This window comes from Pelobates fuscus, chromosome 4 (assembly GCF_036172605.1).
Source record: "Pelobates fuscus isolate aPelFus1 chromosome 4, aPelFus1.pri, whole genome shotgun sequence".
Classification (NCBI taxonomy): Eukaryota; Metazoa; Chordata; class Amphibia; order Anura; family Pelobatidae; genus Pelobates; species Pelobates fuscus.
In genome coordinates, this window is record NC_086320.1 from 339,639,933 (window position 1) to 339,655,721 (window position 15,789).

The following is a 15,789-nucleotide window of genomic DNA, read 5'->3' on the forward strand; positions in this document are numbered from 1 at the left end:
TTTCACTGTTGCAGTATATGATACAGTAGTGACATTTGCAAATAAAGCTACAAGTACACTTAACATTAGAGATGTCCCGAACAGTTCGCCGGGAACTGTTCGCCGGCGAACATAGCTTGTTCGCGTTTGCCACGGCGGGCGAACATATGCGATGTTCGGTCCGCCCCCTATTCGTCATGGAGGTGGGAGGGTCTGGGAGGGAGGGTCTGCTGCTGATTGGCTGGAATGTGTCTGCTGACTGTGAGGTACAGGGTCAAAGTTTACTCAATGATGACGAATAGGGGGCGGACCGAACATCGCATATGTTCGCCCGCCGCGGCGACCGCGAATAAGCTATGTTCGCTGGCGAATAGTTCCCGGCGAACTGTTCGGGACATCTCTACTTAACATATATAAATTGAAATAGGTATAAGCTGGCATGACCTATTTCTCTTATTTCCTCAACATGCAATATTTTGGCTGTACCATAGTTACTAAAATCTTGGCTATCACCCATACCTCCCAATTGCCCCTATTTATGAGCCCAAATCCCCCTGTCCCTCTTTTCTATCCTAATTTCCCTTTTTTTCTGGAAGCTCCTTATTGTTGGTGTGTATGAGTGTATAACAGAGCTCCAAAGCAGTACAAGTTTTAGCAAAGTTTCTTTAAACTTCAATACATTTTAAAATATATGAAATCAGTCTGTATAAATAAGTAACATTATTCTTGCTCTAAATTACATTTTAGTCTCATACATTATTACTAGTAAGTCACATAAAATATCACAGAACAGCCCCATACCTGTCCGCACCCCTAAGAGTAACGTGTCCTTCTTTTTCCATTTCAAATGTTCTACCCGGCATCAAAGTATCATGGTGATTCTATTAAACTGCATTCCAAGGAACTTTCAGTAATTATAATTACAAGTAAAATGTATTTGTAACGGATCAACTGGCACCCCGACTGGGTACCTCCGTTGAAAGATGCTCCTAGCGCTTCCAGAGGACTCCAAGCACTCCACCAGACACCATAAGCACCGCAGGCTGCAGCTATCTCCCTTCAGAACGAAGCAGGAACAAGCTCTTACAAGAGCTCAGTGATTATAGCAAGGGAATATGCCTAGCATAGCAATCCCTTGTAGCAGATTCCCCCAATAAGAGACAGGACTCAAGTTGAGGGTAAAAATAGAACTCCCTGGCTGCTAGCTTGCAGCCCTTTTTATTAGGTGCTCCCATGAAGGGGAGGGACACACACAGTAACGTACATTAACCAATCACACAATAGTTACATCCCACACATAGCCCTCCCCTTTACCTGTAAACTAATTATCTGTACACACAGGAAAATACAATTATCATAGGTAGGGAAAATACAGTTTTTACACAACATTCATAACTCCCAAAATATACATCACATTCGCATAAAAATACATATTCACAATCAATCCATTCAGGGGAATAACATATAAAAAAATGGCATGAATCAGACCAGGGGTTCAAAAGTTAGTAAAAGTATCTTTTGTTCCCCCTGGCTCAAACAGTAAAAGTAAAACATCCCCACAATGCATCCTGGAATCTAATTATCTCCAAAGACAGAGCCAAACTCCATTACCCACATGGCAGACAAAAAGACAGTAAAAGACATAAAATTACATACTGATACATTTAGTACATAAAACACACATTTCTACATATCCCCAGATAGCTTTGATCTGACTGCACATTATTAGATGAATGGCACTCAGATCACACGAATAAGCCTTTCTGCAGGGAAAATAAACAGTTTAACCTGCAGGGCCATAGTCCAAAGGCAAGAGGCGGGCAAGCAGCCCCCTCCAAGGACACGTGGCGAGGTCGGTTTCGCCACAGTATTTCCCATAATTCCTAGCCATACTTTAGACAGGTTTAGCACCACGTGGCAAGCAGTCCACAATAAATCCCCAATGCCACGGTTAGCTGTCTATTTACACACTGATGTCAAAGTGAATTAATAGTAATGTGACTTTCAGCTCATGAGTCAAAATGAGTGGCCAATATAAGAGCAACTTTAATCATTGATCTAAAGTAAAGAAAATGCTTTTAATGCTTACAGTGTTATTTACTTAAGCTAGGATTCTAAATGATATTCAGATTTAAGGTAGCAGAGAATGTTTCCAGTTAGGCATTGGCATTTTACATTGTATTAGTTATGGGGGTGCTGTCCGTCCAGTTGTCTTAAACCATTTTGAGTGGTTTGCCAAAAATAATGCACTCTTCTGTACCAATTATTATTATTATTGGTATTTATATAGCGCCAACTTATTCTGCAGTGCTTTACAATATTATGGGGGAAATTTAACAATAAAAGGGACAATTATAAAATGATACAGGAACAATAGGTAGATGAAGACCCTAATCAGACGAGCTTACAGTCTAGAAGAGTGGAGTATAAGGACACAATAGGAAGGGCATCAAAGGGGACAATAATACAAAAAAAAAATATGGCTCACTCTTCAGCAAGATCTGGAGTGTCCCTTTAAGTTCTTCCTTAGTGAAAGTTTATGGAGCATTGTAGCTAATTATAATAACGAAAGTACACTCAGTTGGGAACTTATAACATGACAGATATAGTCACGGGATTAATTTGAATATCTGAATGATTACTGTATATATAATTATTGTAGGACTTTCCTGTCTTACAAGAGTACTAACTCATTACAGGACCAGTGGGGGGTACTGCTCATTGCTCCATCCGGGGGAGCGTCACTTCCCTCTGCCAACTCCCCACTCAGCTTCATAAAGTTTTGAGGTTAACCCACTCATTTTCAGACAGCTTTTTTGACTGGCCCCACCTAGTTTGGTGGACCGCAATCTCTCCCCTCAAGTCTTGTTAGGAAGAGAAAGAATTTGTTTAAAATAATATTTTTTGTAAAATAAAAAACAAAAATATTGTAGTTGGATGTTTGTTTCACTCCTAACATTCCTGCTGTGATACAATAGTTTGCTTTAGAACATTTCAGCAGACGGACAGAGGATAAAATCTTAATGTAGGAGGGTAGTGGCCAATATTCTGCAACGGCAAATTACAGCTCACACTACTGGTATTCAAAGAGCTAAATAAGGTTTGCTCGCTTTGGCTGCAGCTGCTCTAAAGAGGCAGCAGACATATTTGACTTAATTTTTCAATTACATCTGATGTACACATGTGATGTTCAGCTATAAATAGTTCTGCACTAGATTCCTGGTTGCAGATGGAATTTCCAGTCTCAGCCACAGTAAATATTGGATAATGCACCCCCTGCTGTAGGTTTATACAATGTATTATATACACCATTAAGTGTATATAATACATTATATTATTTTTAAAGCTTTTAATAAAGTAGGTGTTAGTAAGGCAAGTCTGAAATGCATCCGTTTATGTACATTAAAAGAATAAAAACGAGAGAAAAAAATCTAAAATTGCAGTAATCAGGAGAACCGTCCTAAAAATTGGGGGTGGGATGGAATTAGCGCCTCCCAACTTAATGATTTAAGTGCCTTTCCATTTGCATGTGTCTTTCTTACTCTCTATGAACAGGAAGTAGGAGACCTCCAAGGCACTTGCCCACCAAGGTTCCAAGTAAGATATGGCTAGGCATTGATCACAATTAGACAATGGGAAACTCAAGATAATTGGGAAATTTAGAAGAAACATAAAGTGCATAAATAATGCAACCCATTATTCTTTGATTGATTTAATACAAAAGCTATGAGATTTAGGGAATTAACTGGGGACCAACGATTGGCTCAGAAAGTGCCCTCCCGAGTGATGCAAACTCTCCGTTTTACAGAACAGTCACTGGTTGGCATACAGAGTCAAAGACGGTGCTTGAAAGAAAATCGGTATTAATTGGGGAATCCAATCTATCATCCGTGGGATTTATTTCCTTTTGGTGTTTGTATTCTTTTTCTATAGTTAAGATTTGGCAAGAAATATGTTTTTTTTTTCTTCTTCCTCCAAAGACTTTGAAGTACTTTCTTTGCTTAACTCCAGCTCCTGTTTCTAAACGGCCTCACCTCAGGATCGATTTCCATCAGATAGGCTGGAGTATGTCTGGCATGTGCTACTGTCTAGCACAAAAAAAGAGATCATTGCTTTGCTTGAAAAAAAAAAAAAAACCATACATAAAATAACACGAGCCCATCTTGTGGACGTCTTTTTTATTATCTGCGTTACAATATTCATTAATAATGTTATTATCTGTTTTTATTTCAATTCAGGTTCGCCGCACATAAATAAATAAGTGGATTGTTTGTCTTTTAAACCTGCACTGACACACATTAAAACACACACAGCTGGCATCTTTTAGGAGTTGTGTGTCTCTGTGGTCTCGAAAGGATTCAGCTGGACAGACCTCACAAAGAAGACAGCTGATTGCCTTGAACATATAATCAAATATTCCGCAGAGCAAGGGCAGCCTCAGATCAATTATTGTGAGATTTAAATAATTTAATGGGAAGGGGCCTCTATTTTGCATGATATTATTTCAACAAAGCTCATCAGGGATAAAAAGATTCAGAGACGTTTAAAAAAAACACACATACACACACACACACAGCAGAACACTACATTCCCAATCCTAATTTCTTAACCCATTGTCAGCAAAAATACTTACCTTTCATTAACTAATAATACTTAACCATCTCATTAAACTGAGCTCCACGAGTACAAGTCAGAGTTCTTTGCCAATGAATAGTTAAATAAATGAGACTGTTCTCTACACTGCTGTGTACAAATTGTTAGCTTTGCCAATCTGGCATTGGGAATATAACTGGCAGCTACAATGCAAATACCTCCCAGCAAAACATCACTTTTAACTTAAATTAAAACGTATTATCAAAGAACAGTGCGGCTCACCCATGATGGGATCCTTTTTTTTTTTTTTTTTTTATAATATATTTTAAACTGCAAAGCTATGCATTTAAGTATCTCACTCTCTTTTTTGTACAATTTATAATGCAGTCTATTGTTTTGTGAGACATATTGCAATTTTGACAGCGGATTTGCGCCTTAGGGCATTCATTTGACTCTGTGCCTATGAGAAAAGGTTGGTTCCCCATGGAATAACTTGCCTCTGTACCCTCAAGCAATGGCAGGTGTATGTGTTATGCATAGCATGCTGGAATATAAAAAGTACACACAGACAGAGAGACGGGATTAGTTGCTTGCGTTTGTTTTTGTTTTTTTACTCATTCCCATACTGTTTTTGTCTCTGCCACGTGTGCTTGGAAAATATCCAGTATAATCCACCATCCTTTATGTTAAGCAAGAGAACTGAATACAAACCTTGACGTTCGCTTTTTATCCCCCCTGTTTTAACCATAGCTTCTTTATATATACACACAACAGTCTTGTGTAAAATATCTAGTTTTGAAAGTACCAATCACATTCCATTTCTTAGTATAGAAAAAAAGATACACGGACACTGGTTATTTAAAGGAACTCTATAGTGTTAGGAATACAAACATGTATTCCTGACACTATAGGATTAAAATAGCTGTTTAGATGACTGGCCCCCTTATCCCCATTAAGAAGGTAATTTACTCACCTATTTCCCAGCACAGCGCGGGTCTCCTCGCTGCTGACTCAGTCCTAGGTTGGCCTCCTTGTCTGAGATCATTACATTTAACGATCTCAGCCAATCTAATGCTTCCCATATGAAAAGCACTGAGAGGCTGCTGGGTTTCACGCTAATCAGCATTTCCTCATAGAGATGCATTGAATCATGGACAGTCTGTTTAAACATGCACTTGGGCTGCACTTTAAAACTGTCCTACAGACACCTGGTGACACAGCTGGTCTGTCTGATGACTGGAAGGACTGTGTCAAAATCAGGTGTCACACAAGATAACTGTGTGACTTGGCAGATCTGTAACAGACATTATAAAATATGTATATTCTGAGATATAAAGTGCTGACTGCAACATTTATATAGTGATATTGTGAAATCAAAGCAGATTACTCTAGTATAGGAATCTATAATTAATGTTAAAATTTAAACATTGTAGGTGAATAATGACAAAGTAAATTTCCACTTTATCACATCCTAACTCCTCCCACCCCTGTCCCCCCCCAAGCGCACCCAGTCAATCAGCCCCAGGTCAGGGAACTGACATTGATATTGCAGCGTAGTGAAGGTACATTTCATGTTATCTATTAGACTGAGAAGTGGATCATCTCTGGTAACATGGAGTATCACTCTTCTAGTCGACTCCAATCCCGAAAGTTTGAGTATGAACCAGCGAACAGTGCCCGCAAAGTTTGAGTATGAACCAGCGAACAGTGCCCGCAGAGTCTTGGCACCATGACTACTACACTGAGTTGTAGTGGTTATTTCACAATATGCCTAAACCTTCACTATACAAGTGGAACACTAAATGAACTCTTTCACTGCTGCATCTGAGACTAGAAAAGTGCAGTTCTCACCAATGGAACATCGGAAACATATATACACATAGTACGTGCATAAAAATATTAAATTGCAACCGTTCCAATCACTTTTTTAATGTTGATCATTTTAATTGTTTAATTTACATTGTATGCCTGCTGCTTTATAGAAGGTATGTTAGAGTGAACATGAACTTTGGGGAACTGTCTATACCAGGGATAGGCAACCTTTGGCACCCCAGATGTTGTGAACTACATCCCCCATAATGCTCTTACACCCATAATGCTGGCAAAGCATCATGGGAGGTGTAGACCAAAACATCTGGCGTGCCAAAGGTTGCCTATGCCTGGTCTATACCAAACAATCTCCAAAACTAGAGAGGGCCAGGAAAATAGGCCTCTCCAAAATGGGGAAAGGTGGTCTCCATAGAACCTCTTTGACCAGGGCACTGCGCTCTTACCCCACTCAGAGTGTGGGTAAAAACTGGATAGTGGTCTAATGATGGGCCCCTACCATTTCCTTTATTTAACTAATTCATACCTCTTCCCCTAAAATAGAGGGCAGGGCATGCACAGTTCTCAGTACCATTGTGTCCAAAGGTCTTCCAAGCCTTTGAGCATCTAAACAAAACCCCCACAACAAAAACCCTACAACGAAAAGAAGAATGCATCTCTACCTCCCTGCAGATTTTAATAAGTATTATGGAAGGGGGTGTCAAACCAAAATTGCCAGAAAATAAAAACATTTTTTTTTAAAGTGTGGAAATTTAGGTGGAAATCCATTATAAAATATGAGCAAGATATCCAAGAATCGTTACAGCTTTTACAGTCAGATCTACTGTATGTACTGGAGTAAATACTGCGTGTTTCTGTGCAGTCTAATCAGAGTGGTTTTGCAGGATTGTGACATTAGGGATTTTCACTTATATGTTGTACTCCTAACAAATTAACAAATAGTAGTTAAAACAAAATATACATGTTCTTCTGTTATGAATTTGAATGCATTGTTGCATGTTAGAATACATATAAAGGATAAAGAATTTTACCAAACACAATATAGCATGGAAAAACTGACGGAATGCAGGTTCTCCATTTAAAGCATATTAAGTCAGCCCCGATGAAAGATTATGCAGTCATTGATTTGTGACTGTCCCCATGTACGCGACCAGGAGGAGATAAAGACAATTGCATATCAACGACAGAGATTACAGCAGAAGCATTGAACAAGTGGTGAAAGAAGCTGGAGGGACACATAAGAAAAGGACAGGTCTCTGCGTAATTGTCAGGAGAGAGTTGAGTAGTTAATTGTGTGGGAAACAGAAGAAAATTTGCCAGCACTCAGAATTGGTTAAATTCTTGGCTATTAGCTGCAGAAAGACCAATGTTAGTGAATGTTTTCCCCCTGTGTAATATTCAATCTAATTGAATGTTTGGGAAGAATCGATTATGTTATGGAATGAGAAAAGACATGGTTTCACGAAAATAATGAGATAAAAAAAAGGAAAAGAAAAACTATAGTGTAGTAGATTTGTATTAAATCTTATTTTATGGAGTTAGACAAATCCTGGTTGTAGTGAGAGTCTGGGAACCTTGCCAACATATACTGCTTGGAGATCTTTTTGCAAAGCAGCACCATTAAAGGGCTTGGAATTCCAGAAAACTTGATAAAGACCCAATATTTAAAATAATAATATAGATTATTATCATTTCGAGACTGTCTGTCTATTTTTCAGCAAACTACAATAACATATAAATAAGAACAAAAAGTTCACTGATCACTAATATATTAAAGGAACAGAAATACCTTAATTGTAAAAGAAATTTAATGAAAAGGCTAACCGAGACATGTTGAAATCATTATGGAGAGATTATGGGATTTCTCTGTTATGCATTTTACTCCAGCAAGAACCTCTGCATTTGAGAAAATGGTAGTAAGGCCCTAAGACACATAACTGGACTATTTAAAATAAAAGCTTTTCTAAACCTGGTTGTGTACTGCTTTTAAAATGTTGGTGTTATATAAATGCTAATAGTGATAAAATAATAACCAATACGCATACTCCATCAGTGTTCTATTAAAATACTGTTTTTGGTTACATAACATTAACCTTTTAAAAGGAAGAGGCAAGATAAAGGGATAAAGGCAGTGGTGACTGAAGTTTTAAGATGGTATGTACCAGACTCCACCAAAGAATTTGATGCCACCCAACTATCTCTTAGAACCCCATCTATTGATATATTGGACTCAAATTAAATATTACAGCAGCTATCACAACAATATATTTTTAAAACACTTTTTGTGTTCTAAAAACACAGAAGTCCCTCTAGTGGCTGTCTAAAGACAGCCACTAGAGGAGGACTTAACCCTGCAAGCTAATTATTGCAGTTTATAAAAACTGCAATAATTACACGTGCAGGCTTAAGAGTGGTGGGAGTTGGCACCCAGACCACTCCAATGGGCAGAAGTGGTCTGGGTGCCTGGAGTGTCCCTTTAAGTTCCACCCTTTTGCCACAATTAACAAGCCTAGGAAATATATACAAGACAAAGTAGTCCCTATTGTGTATTTTGTTTAGAGAAAAATAGACCGGAAATGAAGAAAAGAAGAGCAGATTGGGAAAGAAGAATAGAAGAGGAAAAATAGAGATAGGTAAGATTAAGGTGACAGAGCCACTTTAAACCCCTTAAGGACCAAACTTCTGGAATAAAAGGGAATCATGACATGTCACACATGTCATGTGTCCTTAGGGGGTTAAAATAGCTTTCAAAGTAAAAAAAACAAACAAACAAAAAAAAACTTTACTCCTGTAGCCAAAGGGTTAAGCCAATGAAATATAAGCAACACGTTACAAACAAATGTCAGTGACACACGCCGGACACTGAAAGAGTTGAAAAACAAAACCTCTCTAAGCAGGAATTTAACTCACATCTGTTACCTGTAGACTACCTTTTAAGTAATGGTTTTCAATGAGATTTTAACTTTTCAACTATCATACACTAAGCGTCCAACTGAAAGGCCTTGATGGAGATTAAAAGCGGAACATCAAAAATTTCCTTTAGGGGCATACTGAGCATGTCTGGGTGCTCTCCGATTGCATAGATTCCAATACCGAACATAATCAGTGAGTCAGTTTGTGTTGGGGGTGGTATAAAGGCAGGGGAAATAATATAAAGAATAAAAAACAAAAACAAAGACGTAATCTAAAAAAATAAAATAAACACCAGATCATGTGATTTTATCATAATGATGCAAATGCTAAGCAAAACAAACATGAACAAATATCACGATACGAGCAGAGAAACAAATTTTAACTCCTGCCTTCGCCTACATCAAGTTGCCAAGAGAGGAATTTAAGTAAAGATTCTGAAATACGTGATGAATTCCCAGGAATGTTTTCCACATTTGGTTTGACATAAATCATTTGTAAATATACAGTGTCACCTAATGACAAACCCAAGGTAACCAGCAGGTATTGACTTTGAAACCTTGTAAAACGCTCCTGTTTTTATTCACACAGCCAGATACATAACTCGGATGTCAATAACTTGTAATAAGCACAGCATCCTTTAAGTGCAAAACAGTAGGCAGAGAAAGCTTCAATTCTGGAACATTTTAAAAATGTATTTGTGAAAGCAGGAAAATCAGAATTCTATTGCCTAAACAGATAACTGCTTATGATGTGTGACCTGTCACTGCTGTTCACAAGCAGATTACAAGGAATGAACCGTCAATTTGTTAATGTATTCCCATAGAAACATGGCTCTTGCCAAGCATTATATTATACTCAGTTTTTCCTATTAGTATATTACAACTGAATTTACTTACTGCAATGGTCACAGATGGATATGTTACATGAGATATTACATTAAAGATACACAGAAATTGTGTTTTATTAATCTCCTTACATGCAAAATAGATTTCAGTAGTATGGTAAAAAACAAAATGGCGGCCTTGCTATATTTTAGACACTGGTGATAGGCACAGTGGAACACAGATTTTAATTTCATATCATGACAGATATCCAATCATGTCTTTTTTTCCCTGCTTTTATCCACCACTATTGCATGCATGCATATATTATTTTAACATTTGCTCCAAGCACCATAAGCATTACAGCAAGCTGTAATAGGTAAGGTGGCAGAAGTGCCTTGGTGCACCCCAATATAGGCAGTCAAACTGTTTGCCAACGGTTTGACTTCTTACTGCTTCCTGTCTGTATGAGAGATTAGCCAATGCTCTGAATCAATAAGCTGGCCTAGTAATGCGGGGCTTAGCTCAGGAGAGCTCAAAGAAGCACCTAGCAGGAGCTACTGGCCCTTCTTACTGGAAGAGTAGAGGCAGACCTCAGGTAAGAAGTCAAACCATTAGCAGATGAATTGACTACTTACACTGTGGGAGGGTGGGAGGGGTAAGGGGGCTAGTGCCAAAACATTTCTGGAACCATAACAACTAAACCGCCATGTAATGGTTATGTCAAATCACATGATACCTTTGTGTGCCACAGGTTTTTCTATCAGGGTGATCACCCAACAGACCAGCTCTGTCACCCAGTGCCAGGAGGACTGGTAGAAAATACCAACTTTTGTAGTTAATTTTAGGGCATTTAAATTCAACTGTAAGTGCCACAGAGGCAATCAGCTTATGGGATGCCATAATTGGTTGCTCTACTGGGCAGCCAGTCGTACTGCTGCTCATGCAGGCCATCAATGACTAGTACATATCAGTTATCCACATTGTAAGATATCCACATTTACAAAACAAAAACACCACAAAAACGCACAAGACTTACTTATTCCAAGCTTGTCTGAGATTCTTAGGTCCATATTGCGTAAATCGTTCTGTAAAACATAATAGAAGAGATTCTGAAAAATGGAATCACACAGAAAATATTTTTACCAATGTTCTACTCAGAAAGTTAAATAAGTTCACACATATACCAAAATATACATTCCTTCGCAATGTAACTGCAAGCTGGTAAAAAAAAAAGGCAGCGGATTAATGTAACAACTGCAGTTACCTGCATAACATTTGGGAACACAGGTCTTACTTGTACTACAACTTGTAACCAGGGCCAGCCTTAGGGGCGTGCGAGCTGTGCGGCTGCACAGGGCGCCATGGACCAGGGGGCGCCATATGGCCGACAAAGCTCGCACATGGCCGGGTGAGTGCAGGGGGAGCTAAAGGAAGTCCCCGGGTGGAGGATTCATTATTTCCCACGGTGTAACAACTACACATTTGCACGACAGGATTTTTGGTAAAACTGAATATTTTTTCTAAAAATGTTTAATTTTGTTCAGGACGTACGATGTTTGCTTGGTCATGTGACTGTTAACAATAAAGTATTCAAGAAAACCTTTCAGACAAACCAAAAAGGGTACGAAAATGGGCCAAATAGTGTACTGCTAAATATATACATAATAAATATAGATGAAGTTAGAAGAGGTAAAAAAGAGGAGGGGCAGTATGAAAATCTGGATATTTCTGCATTTCTATATTTTATATATATATATATATATATATATATATATATATATATATATATATATATATATATATATATATATATATTTATGAAATATACACATATAGATTTATTTTATTGCTCCTCTGTTTTTTCCCCTCTATTGGTCACTTCTCACTTGATCTGTGAATAAACCAGGCCCGGACTGGCCATCGGGCACACCGGGCAAATGCACGGTGGGCCGCGATGGCCGTGGGGCCGAGGCCGGCAGAGAAGATCACAGGATCTCCCCTGCCAGCCCCTGCAGGGCCAGCGCTATCCGAGCGCCGGCCCTGCATAGCACCTTGATCTCCCTCACCGGCCCAGAGACAATTCTAAGCGGCCGCCGGGTGAGGAGTGTGGGAGGGAGGAGAGGACCGGCAGAGCTCTATCCAGCAGCTCCACCGGGTCCTCTCGCGGGTCCTCTCGCGAGGGTGCAGTTCACTCTCACCACTGGATCACCAGGGAAGGCAGCACGGCAGCATGGCACCCCCCCTCTCAGGCTAAAGGTAAGAAGGGAGGGGGGGGGATATAACTTAATAATAAAAAAATATATTTAAATTTAAATAAATACATTCACACTCACACACACAGCACCCAGACACACACAGCACCCCCAGACACACACAGCACCCTCAGCACCCCCAGCACCCAGACACACACAGCAACCCCAGACACACACATCATCCCCAGACACACACAGCATCCCCAGAAACACACATCACCCAGACACACACAGCACCCCCAGACACACACAGCACCCCCAGACACACACAGCACCCCCAGACACAAACAGCACCCTCACATACAGCACCCCCAGACACACACAGCTCCCTCACACACACACAGCACCCTCACACACAGCACCCCCCATACACACACAGCACCCTCACACAAAGCACCCCCAGACACACACAGCACCCAGACCCACACAGCACCCAGACACACACAGCACCCCCAGACACACACAGCACCCTCAGACACACACAGCACCCTCACACACAGCACCCCCAGACACACACAGCACCCCCAGACACACACAGCACCCTCACACACAGCACCCGCAGACACACACAGCACCCAGACACACACACACACACCTATACACACACACACACACCTATACACACACAGCACCCCCAGATACACACAGCACCCTCAGACACACACAACACCCAGACGCACACAGCACCCCAGACACACACAGCACCCCAGACACACACAGCACCCTTACAGCACCCTTACACACAGCACACACACAGCACCCCCAGACACACACCGCAACCCCAGACACACGCAGCACCCTCACACACAGCACACCCAGACACACACAGCACCCCCAGACACACACAGCACCCCCAGACACACACAGCACCCTCAGACACACACAGCACCCTCAGACACACACAGCACCCCCAGAAACACACAGCACTTCCAGACACACACAGCACCCCCAGACACACAGCGCACCCTCACTCACACACAGAGCACCCTCAGACACACAGCGCACCCTCACTCACACACAGAGCACCCTCACTCACACACAGCACCCTCAGACAGACAGCACCCTCGCTCACACACACAGCACCCTCAGACAGACAGCACCCTCGCTCACACACACAGCACCCTCAGACAGACAGCACCCTCGCTCACACACACATATATATATATATATATATATATATACACGTATATATATATATATATATATATATATATATATACACATATATATATAATTTATAAAATAACCCTCAGTGAGTTAACAGACAAAGAAAATTAGAAACCTAGAATGTGACGGCAGATAAAAACACCCTCACACACAGCACCCCTGTTACATACACACACACTGCGCCCCTCACACATACAATACTTCCATATAAATATATATATTTATATATATATATATGTATATATATATATACACACACTACAGCACCCCTCACACAGCACCACTACACACATTACACTCCAGATACACGCTAGATCCCTTACCCTATATGCACTCTTAATCCTCTATACACACACACACACACACACAATCTCCTATACACACTCTGGGTCCTTTACACACTAGATCTCCTAAACACACACACTGCACCACCTACACACACACTACATTCCTTGTCAGTAGAGATGTCACGAACATAAAATTTTCCGTTCGCGAATTTCCGCAAATGTTCGCGAACGGGCGAACCGGGCGAACTGCCATAGACTTCAAAAGGCAGGCGAATTTTAAAACCCACAGGGACTCTTTCTGGCCACAATAGTGATGGAAAAGTTGTTTCAAGGGGACTAACACCTGGACTGTGGCATGCCGGAGGGGGGTCCATGGCAAAACTCCCATGGGAAATTACATAGTTGATGCAGAGTCTGGTTTTAATCCATAAAGGGCATAAATCACCTAACATTCCTAAATTGTTTGGAATAACGTGCTTTAAAACATCAGGTATGATGTTGTATCGATCAGGTAGTGTGACAGTGACAGACCAAACTCCCCGTTTAACGCACCGCAAACAACCAACGCACCGCAAACAACCACCGCAAAAGACCATTCACAGTGACAGACCAAACTCCTCGTTTAACGCACCGCAAACAACCGCAAACAGTCCATTTGCACAACCGCAAACTCCACATTTACACAAGGTTGGATACCAAGCTAGCCATGTCCCGTTCCTTGTCCTCACTGATGTCATTGAAGGTCTCTTCCTCCACCCAGCCACGTACAACACCAAGGGTCCCCGAAAGGTGACAACAAGCCCCCTGGGACGCCAGCTGTGTTTGGTCTTCCACCTCCTCAAAGCCACCTTCCTCCTCTGACTCCTCTTCTTCAGACTCCTCTCTCTGCATTGCCTCTCTCTGCGTTATTATAAGGTGTGTTAAGTAGTACTATTCCAATCAGTTTAATTACTGTTACGTCCCCTATCAGGGGACGTGTATATGGCATCGATTTTAGGAATTGGGAGATGGAAAAAGATGCTTGGTCGGTCCTCATACTTCAAATTTGGGGCACTGCGTGTGCAATCTAATATGCCACCAGATAGGAGTGGTGTGTTAAGTAGTACTATTCTTATCAGTTTAATCCCTGTTACGTCCCTTATCCGGGGTCGTGTATTTGGCATCGATTTTAGGAACCGGGAGATGGAAAAAAGATGCTTGGTTGGTCCTCCTACTTCAAATTTGGGGCACTGCGCGTGTAATCTAATGTACCACCAGATAGGAGTGGTGTGTTAAGTAGTACTATTCTTATCAGTTTAATCCCTGTTACGTCCCCCTCATCAGGCCTTTTTTAGTCGAATTTATCGCCCACTGTCAGTCCCTTCGGGATCCATCCCTCATTCATCTTAATAAAGGTGAGGTAATCTAGACTTTTTTGACCTAGGCGACTTCTCTTCTAAGCAATTTTAATACTCAATTCCCACAGATCTTTTTCCAATAATTACACTGATCGAATTTATATTTATCTCAGAGCTCATTCTACACATATTATTATTATTGGAAAAAGATTTGTGGGAATTGAGTATTAAAAGAGCTTACATTATATTACATAGAAATTCCGTAATGGAACGCACGATCCGTTCGGTATGCGTTCCAGTGACGTCAGCCGTGCGCTTAAGCCGACACAGGCAACGCCACCTGGAAGTGGAACGCATGCCGTCAGAATTGGAACGCACGTTGCGTTCCAAGCGTGTGATAGCCGGAACCCGGAAGTGAAAGCAACGAGGGACTTAAGAAGACACAGAGCCGCAGGAGAGCACTGCAAATCGACTGAGGAAGCCCTTGGTACAGGGCGAAACGCATTTCGGACATTATTTTGGACTTCTTTACCAATTGGCAGGACTTTTTAAGAACCTATAGAGCCCTATAGTCATGTGTTATTACTGACATATTTTTTTTTTTTTTTTT

General features: G+C 40.8%; 1 protein-coding gene across 3 annotated transcripts in view; it reads right to left on the reverse strand.

Moving 5' to 3' along the window:
• The window catches only part of CDK14 (cyclin dependent kinase 14), a 528,056-nt gene that overhangs the window by 122,515 nt on the left and 389,752 nt on the right, over positions 1-15,789 (reverse strand). For all 3 annotated transcript variants that reach the window (XM_063452462.1, XM_063452461.1, XM_063452463.1), the window contains one exon: positions 11,173-11,221. In XM_063452462.1, the coding sequence (XP_063308532.1) occupies positions 11,173-11,221 (49 nt within the window). The remainder of the gene's footprint in view (positions 1-11,172; positions 11,222-15,789) is intronic.